The sequence below is a fragment of the Neophocaena asiaeorientalis genome, unplaced genomic scaffold, assembly GCF_003031525.2.
Source record: "Neophocaena asiaeorientalis asiaeorientalis breed wild unplaced genomic scaffold, Neophocaena_asiaeorientalis_V1.1 scaffold46, whole genome shotgun sequence".
Lineage (NCBI taxonomy): Eukaryota > Metazoa > Chordata > Mammalia > Artiodactyla > Phocoenidae > Neophocaena > Neophocaena asiaeorientalis.
The window spans coordinates 1,456,961-1,465,456 of NW_020175393.1; the positions used below are offsets into that span (position 1 = coordinate 1,456,961).

The window sequence follows — 8,496 nt, forward strand, 5'->3', positions numbered from 1 at the left end:
CCTTCTCGCCCTATCTGTTCTTCCCCAGTCCCCATTTTCAGTCCCTTATCTCCATTGTCACTCTTCTGCCCAAAATCCTCCTTCTATTTCTTATGATTTTCCCTCACTCTTTCCCATGATTCTGCTAAAACTTGTCCTCGTAGCTCGTTCATTTTTGGATTTATTAAGTGCTTTTTAGGCACTACCTGTGTTCCAAGGCCCAGACCAGCATCTTTGAACTTCTGCTTCTTTCTTTTTAAAATTTATTTATTTTAGGCTGCATTGGATCCCCGTTGCAGTGCGCGGGCTTTCTCTAGTTGTGGAGAGTGGGGGCTGCTCTTCATTGCGGTGTGCCAACTTCTCATTGCGGTGGCTTCTCTTGTTGCGGAGCACAGGCTCTAGAGCGCAGGCTCAGTAGTTGTGGCACATGGACTCAGTACTTGTGGCTCACGGGCTCTAGAGTGCAGGCTCAGTAGTTGTGGCACACAGGCTTAGTTGCTCCGCAGCATGTGGGAATCTTCCCGGACCAGGGCTTGAACCCGTGTCCCCTGCATTGGCAGGCGGATTCTTAACCACTGCACCACCAGGGAAGCCCCTGTACTTCTGGTTCTTTACTCCCACCTTTTCCCCCTTATACTGAAGCTGTGGTTTTGGCGGGGGAGGTGTCACACAGAAGTCCCACCTAGAAGTGTCCAAGGCCCACCTGTTCTTTTTTTTTTCTTCCATGGTCCCTTTCTGGGTTGAGATATTTCTAGGTGTCCCCAGTCCTCACAACCCCTTAGGTGGTGGGCTGAGGGGAGGGGATTTCTTAAAGGGTTCTCATTTCTCTCACATCCTTCATGTCCTTCCCTGGGGATAGGCTGGGTTTCTTTCTGTCCGTGTCTGTGTCCATGTGGGAAGTGGGTTTAGGAGCCCCTTTCCCCAAGTCTCCATCCTAGAGCCAGGTTGGCGATGCAAGCCTGTGAGTGTGTAAGCAGAGTGGGGCCCTGATTCTCCCTCCTGGACCCCCGCCTGCCAGGGCCCGGCTGATGCAGAGCTTTAAGGAGTCGCACTCCCACGAGTCCTTGCTGAGTCCTAGCAGTGCGGCTGAGGCCTTGGAGCTCAACCTGGATGAAGATTCCATTATCAAGCCAGTGCACAGCTCCATCCTGGGCCAGGAGTTCTGTTTTGAGGTACTGGGTGTAGGGGGCTGGGGAGGGCCAAAGGGCAGGGGTCACGGAGGGGGAGGGCAGAGAGTCCTGGAGAAAGCGGCAGAGGTGGGGACATCAAGGAAACAGAAGCCTCTGGGGCTGAGAGAAAGGAGGATAGGCTGGGGAGGAAGAGATGGTGATGGACTCTCAGTCCTTGGGAGTCATCACCCCTCTAGAGCCCCAGCTGACCTCCACACCCCTCTCTAGGTAACAACATCATCAGGAACAAAATGTTTTGCCTGTCGTTCTGCGGCCGAAAGGGACAAATGGATCGAGAATCTACAGCGGGCAGTAAAACCCAACAAGGTATTGGGAGTACAGGGTACACAGACAGCATGGGCAAGGCAAAGGTCAAGCTGCAGGGGAAACTGGGGGCCTAGGGGAGAAGAGGACCAAGGAGGAGGGGACCCCCATTTTCCTCTGAGTCCTGCATTTCTTTTTCCTTTCTTTCTACCTTATGATGTTTCCCTACCATAGAAATCATAGACTTATGGAACTGATGGGGCTCTGGAAGTCCTCTGGTGCATCTTCCCTGCAAGCAGGGATGTCCCACTAATACCCTGACAGGTGGGCGCCCGGCCCCGGCTTGCAGTGTTTCTGCAGGACACATAGATTTGTCAGGTAGATGAGTCTTTAGACCTTGGTTTCCTCTCTGTATGACTGGTAGGAATGGGGTTGAACTACATAATCTATAAGGTCCCTTTGGCTCAAAAATTCTGAGTTTGTGTTCTTCCCAGGAGGAATGCTCCCAGTTCCGTGAGCTGTTCTCTGTTTCCCAGTTTCCAGTGAGCTCACAGTCCTCGTGGCCTCCTCTGTGGGAACCTTGTTTGTCAATGTCCTTCTTAAAAACTAGACCCAAGATGTTGGATGTGATCTGCCCCATGCAGAGTACAAACACCAGGCTCTTTTCACACTGCAGCATCCCCTGAGCCTCACTGATCATTGTCATCCTCCAGGCCCTTTTCACACTAACTGTATAGTCTCACCTGCTGCAATTATGCATATTTTGCAATTATTTTCCGATTGTTTTTAAAGGACTCCTCAGTTATACTGTTCAAATTCCACCTTAATATTTTGGGTTTATTATTCTAGCTTTCAAAATCTTTTCTCAGTACGAATTCTGTCATCTGATGTATGAGCTCCCTCTGTATCAGTTTCCTGTGGCTGCTGTAACAAGTTACCACTCTCTGGACTGCTTAACACAACAGAAATTTATTCTCTGACAGTTCAGGAGATTGGAAGTCAAAAATCAAGGTGTCAGCAGGGCCTTGCTCCCTCAGAAGCTCTAGGAAGAATCCTCCCTTGTCTCTTCATACCTTCTGGTGGTTGCTGGCAGTCTCAGGCATCCCTTGACTTCTTGCTGCATCTGTGTACTTTCTGCCTTCATCTTCATATCGTCATCTCCCCTCCTGTGTCTCTGGTCTCCAAATCTCCCTCTCCATATAGACCCCAGTCATTGGATTTAGGGTCCACCCTCATCCAGTACAACCATGTCTTAAGTGACTATAGTCACTTAATGTGACTATAAAATATGAATTCTGGGGTGACACGGTTTAATCCCGCACACGCCTTCTCAGCCCTGCGATTGCTGGTGTCGGAGACTATCTGGCTTTTTCACCGTCTCTCCTCTTTTGGTGTCTCTGTCTCTCTGTCCCTTCCCCTTCATCTGCCGCGCCCGCCCTACCCTGGCAGGACAACAGCCGCCGGGTGGACAACGTGTTGAAGTTGTGGATCATAGAGGCGCGGGAACTGCCCCCCAAGAAGCGGTACTATTGCGAGCTCTGCCTGGATGATATGCTGTATGCACGCACCACCTCCAAGCCCCGCTCGGCCTCGGGGGACACCGTCTTCTGGGGCGAGCACTTCGAGTTCAACAACCTGCCAGCCGTCCGGGCCCTGCGGCTGCACCTGTACCGTGACTCAGACAAAAAGCGCAAGAAGGACAAGGCAGGCTATGTCGGCCTGGTGACTGTGCCTGTGGCCACCCTGGCTGGGCGCCACTTCACAGAGCAGTGGTACCCCGTGACCCTGCCAACAGGCAGTGGGGGCTCTGGGGGTATGGGGGGCAAAAAGGAGGTTGCCCGGCTGTGCGGCTGAAAGCGCGTTACCAGACAATGAGCATCCTGCCCATGGAGCTGTATAAGGAGTTTGCAGAGTACGTCACCAACCATTATCGGATGCTGTGTGCGGTGTTGGAACCCGCCCTGAATGTCAAGGGCAAGGAGGAGGTCGCCAGCGCACTGGTTCACATCCTGCAGAGTACGGGCAAGGCCAAGGTGAGTACTGGGCCCTCAGGACAAGGTGACCTGGGAGTGCACACTCATGGGGATAGTAAGGGTAGGGCACATCTGTCTTCATCAGCTTGGGTTGGACAGAGGCTGACCCTTGGCTTTTCCTGGCCCCCAGGACTTCCTTTCAGACATGGCCATGTCCGAGGTGGACCGGTTCATGGAACGGGAGCACCTCATATTCCGCGAGAACACGCTCGCCACTAAAGCCATAGAAGAGTACATGAGACTGATTGGTCAGAAATACCTCAAGGATGCCATCGGTATGGCCTACCCACAGGTGTTCTTCCTAAACCTGCCAGATGCCCACCCCAGCCCTAAATGTAGCTACTCCAGACCCCAAGTCCACCCTGCCTCAGCTTGATGCTTCTGGGCCCAGAGTCCCCTCCAACCTGATTCCAAGATTCCCCAAACCCTGGCAGCCCCTGTCCCTGCCCTTCGAAAGTGTGACCGCCCTCCACTGTGCCCCCATCTCCACAGGGGAATTCATCCGTGCTCTGTATGAATCTGAGGAGAACTGTGAGGTGGACCCCATCAAGTGCACGGCGTCCAGTCTGGCAGAGCACCAGGCCAACCTGCGGATGTGCTGTGAGTTGGCCCTGTGCAAGGTGGTCAACTCCCATTGGTGAGACTGGGAACCCTGGGTTGGGGGGACAGGGTTGGGGGAGTCGTGTGTTCATCTGTTCATCCATCTGTCCATCTTCAAAGAGGACTGAGAACCAGTTATGGGCAAAGCATTGTACTTGGTGCTGTAGAGCAGACAGAGAGCCATGAGGCTTGGCCCCTGCCCTCAGAGGACCTGCACCAGAATGAGTAGGGACAGATTAGATACACAGAAAGCCACAGAACGGTACAGTATGTGTTAAGTTCCAAATGAAGGTACCCCCTCCCCACGCCTCCGCAATGCAACATAAGGTCAGAGAAGGCAGATCTTTGACTGAGATAAGCAGGGAAGGCTTCGTGGAGGAGGTGCCCCCATGGCTGTGCTTGGAAGACTAGGTCAGGTTCTGATGTATAGATATGGTGGGCTGAGAAGACGTTTCGGGAGAAGGCTGTGGAACAGGCCCACGCGTGAAGGTGAGAGGTCCTGGGACAGCAGGCAGAGGTAGTTTAGTGGAGTGTGTGGCTCACAGTGGAGAATGATGGGAGACGTGTCTGGACATGGCGAGGAGAGTTAGAATCTGAAGGCCTCCGCTGCCAGGTAAAGGAGTTGGAGCTCATTGGCAGGTCGTGGGATGCCAAGCAGTATCATGATTGAGAAGGTTAATTCTTAAATGGAGGTGGGTGTGGCAGGTGGCTAGAGTAGGGAGAATGAAGTCCAGGCTAGTTGGGGATTGTTGTTAATGGTTCAGGCATGGAAATCATAGCCTGAGTCAGGATGGTAGCAGGAAAAGTAGAAAGGGGCTACTGTAAGGACCCTCTGCGGAAAGGATCACCAGGAGTCACTGGGTAATTGGAAAGGAGGGGGCATGTCTGTGGGGAGCAAGGACGACTCCCAAGGCCATGAGGCTGGTGGTTGGGAGACAGGTGGCCTCACTGACAGAACTGGGGAGTCAGGAGGGGGAGCCCAGTGGAGGTTGGAGATGTGGGGGGCGATGCTGAGCTCACTTTACACCAGTTAGAGTTTAAGGTGTCAATGGGACATTGAAGAGGAGGACCAGGGAGGTGGGAAGAGTGAGCTCTGAGCCATTCCAGGGACTGGGGATCATGCCTGGGACACCTCCATCCCCATTTCCCTGGAATCCAGAAGAGTTGGGGGGTCCGAGCTCCCTGTACCTCGAGTGACCCTCCATCTCTCTCCCATCTCTGTCTCTCCCTGGTGTCTTTCTTCTCCTCCTCTCCTTGTCTCTCTCACACTTGCCCCTGTCTCTCTCCCGCGTGTCCCTCTCCCCTCCCCTCCTCTCCCCTCCATTCTCTCTCCCTACCTTGTCTGTCCCCTCTGTCCCCTCTGCCATAGCCCTCTTCCTCCAGCAGCCTCCTGTCCTCCTCCTGCGCTCCCGCCCTCCCTCCCTTCCTGTCGCTCTCACCTCTGTGAGGGTTCCACACCCTCACCTCCTTCCACCCCCCTCAGCATGTTCCGTGGAAGCTGAGGGTCTCTGGGGCTCAGTCCCGGTCTCTCTCTTTCTCTCTCTCTCTCTCTGTCTCCCCACCCCGTCCCCTCAGCGTGTTCCCGAGGGAGCTGAAGGAGGTGTTTGCGTCTTGGCGGCTGCGCTGCGCAGAGAGGGGCCGGGAGGACATCGCAGACCGGCTGATCAGCGCCTCGCTCTTCCTGCGCTTCCTCTGCCCGGCCATCATGTCACCCAGTCTCTTTGGGCTCATGCAGGAGTACCCAGATGAGCAGACCTCGCGAACCCTCACCCTCATCGCCAAGGTCATCCAGAACCTGGCCAACTTTTCCAAGTGAGGGAAGCCTCAGGCTGGGTGTCAGACGGGGCTGGAGTGGGCAGGAAGGGTCTCCCGAGTCCCTAGAGACAGGCGTGGGTTGGAGGCCTTCTGGGTGTGACCTGTACCTTCTGGATGCTTTGGCCAGGTTTACCTCAAAGGAGGACTTTCTGGGCTTCATGAACGAGTTTTTGGAGCTGGAGTGGGGTTCCATGCAGCAGTTCCTGTACGAGATCTCCAACCTGGACACACTGACCAATAGCAGTAGCTTTGAGGGTTACATCGACCTGGGCCGAGAGCTCTCCACGCTGCATGCCCTGCTCTGGGAGGTGCTGCCCCAGCTCAGCAAGGTGAGCATAGGCCCCTTGGCCCGTCCTCAGGTCACCAGAGGCTCCTGTGGCCCGGAGACCACCCCCTGCGCAGATTCTTCCCCCCTCCTGTTCCCAGACATGTCACTGCCACTTCCAATGCCACTTCCTCAGCTCAGACTCCTTCTACCTGAACTCTCTGAGGTTCCCTTAAAGCTGGGCTGTTAGCCCGCAGGTAATAGCCTCCCCATTCCAGGAAGCCCTTCTGAAGCTGGGCCCACTGCCCCGGCTCCTCAACGACATCAGCACAGCTCTGAGGAACCCCAACATCCAACGGCAGCCAAGCCGTCAGAGCGAGCGGCCCCGGCCTCAGCCTGTGGTGCTGCGGGGCCCTTCGGCCGAGATGCAGGGCTACGTGATGCGGGACCTCAACAGGTGAGCACCCAGGACCCCAGGCCTGTGCCCTAGGCGCCCTTATGCTTCTGTCCTGGATACACTCCACTGGGCCCCATGTGCCTTTCTCGAGGGCTTGAAAGAAAGGAAAGAGAAGCGTTTTCTCAGAGAAAACGGTAAGGAGACAGGTCCAGTCAGTAGTTAGCTGCAAGCCAGAGGGAGCAAGGAATGTAGAGCCCCCCAAAACATGCTGAGATTCCACCAGCTCCAGCCTGGCATAAGCCTAGGAGGTCCCTCTCCCTGCTCAGAGCTGGTGTTCAGCCTGTACACTTGGACCAGCCACCTGGTGTCAGAACATTCAGATAGCTCTGTATTAGTTGGTAAAGCAGCACCATCCCCAGCCCCGCCACCAGGACCCCTCAGACCTTGCCCCGATTCAGCACTACAGCAGTAGCCCCTGGACCCCACCCCGCAGAGCCTCCCCACCACAGCCTCCAGGCTGGGAGGCGCACAGAGCCGCAGCTGCCGCTCGTTGTTTTGATGACCATCCTGCTCATTCCTCTGCCCGCATCTCTCCCTCCATGATACCATACCCATCCCACCATCCCCGCCTCTCCTTCCACACATCCCCAACTTCCACCTGCCTCTCTCCTTCTCTCTGTCTGTGCTCGTCCCTCTTCCCATCTCTCTCCAGCTCCATCGACCTTCAGTCCTTCATGGCTCGAGGCCTCAACAGGTGAGGGGCTCTCCCCTCCCCCGCCCTCTCCTCTCCTGTCTGCTCCCCCGCCAACCCCGACTCCAGTGGCCATCACCTCCCTCCGCTCCTCTTCTCCTCCATGCGCCCTCATCTCCTCCACATCTGCCCAGACCTGCCCCTCATGCCTCCTCCTGCTGCCCCATCTCCCCTTCTCCAGGCCTCCCTCCCTTCCCAGAGGGGCCCTGTCCCATCCTATTTCCTTCGCATCCCCTCCCATCCCCCCAGCCTGCCTGCCCTCTCCCGAGCTGCAAACGTCAGCTCTCAGCCCTTCCCTGCGGGTCCCACTCTTCACCCCAGGCCTATGCTGGATCACAGAGGCTCTACTGCTAGTAGCCTGGGTCTTACCTCCCACTCGTGTGCCCGCTTCCCTTCCTGCAGCTCTATGGACATGGCTCGCCTCCCCTCCCCAACCAAGGAAAAGCCCCCCCCACCACCGCCTGGTGGGGGGAAAGACCTGTTCTATGTCAGCCGCCCACCCCTGGCCCGGTCCTCACCTGCGTACTGCACGAGCAGCTCGGACATCACAGAACCGGAGCAGAAGATGCTGAGTGTCAACAAGAGCGTCTCCATGCTGGACCTGCAGGGTGACGGGCCCGGTGGCCGCCTCAACAGCAGCAGTGTGTCCAACCTGGCAGCCGTAGGGGACCTGCTGCACTCGAGCCAGGCCTCCCTGACTGCGGCGTTGGGGCTGCGGCCCGCACCTGCTGGCCGCCTCTCCCAGGGGAGCGGCTCATCCATCACGGCGGCCGGCATGCGTCTCAGCCAGATGGGCGTCACCACGGACGGTGTCCCTGCCCAGCAACTGCGCATACCCCTCTCCTTCCAGAATCCTCTCTTCCACATGGCTGCTGATGGGCCAGGCCCCCCAGGGGGCCACGGAGGGGGTGGAGGCCACGGTCCACCCTCCTCCCATCACCACCATCACCACCATCACCACCACCGAGGTGGAGAGCCCCCAGGGGACACCTTCGCCCCATTCCATGGCTATAGCAAGAGCGAAGACCTCTCCTCAGGGGTCCCCAAGCCCCCCGCTGCTTCCATCCTCCACAGCCACAGCTACAGTGATGAGTTTGGACCCTCTGGCACTGACTTCACCCGTCGGCAGCTCTCACTCCAGGACAACCTGCAGCACATGCTGTCTCCTCCCCAGATCACCATTGGTCCCCAGAGGCCCGTTCCCCCAGGGCCTGGAGGTGGGA

At 56.6% G+C, this 8,496-nt stretch overlaps 1 protein-coding gene across 1 annotated transcript in view; it reads left to right on the forward strand.

The window, feature by feature from the left end:
• SYNGAP1 (synaptic Ras GTPase activating protein 1) overlaps positions 1-8,496 on the forward strand; it is a 15,089-nt gene that overhangs the window by 2,105 nt on the left and 4,488 nt on the right. Inside the window, 11 exon segments of the mRNA XM_024766050.1 lie at positions 998-1,151; positions 1,377-1,475; positions 2,862-3,218; positions 3,221-3,445; positions 3,576-3,720; positions 3,938-4,082; positions 5,621-5,857; positions 5,988-6,189; positions 6,404-6,582; positions 7,235-7,276; positions 7,676-8,490. Coding sequence (XP_024621818.1) covers positions 998-1,151; positions 1,377-1,475; positions 2,862-3,218; positions 3,221-3,445; positions 3,576-3,720; positions 3,938-4,082; positions 5,621-5,857; positions 5,988-6,189; positions 6,404-6,582; positions 7,235-7,276; positions 7,676-8,490 — 2,600 coding nt within the window.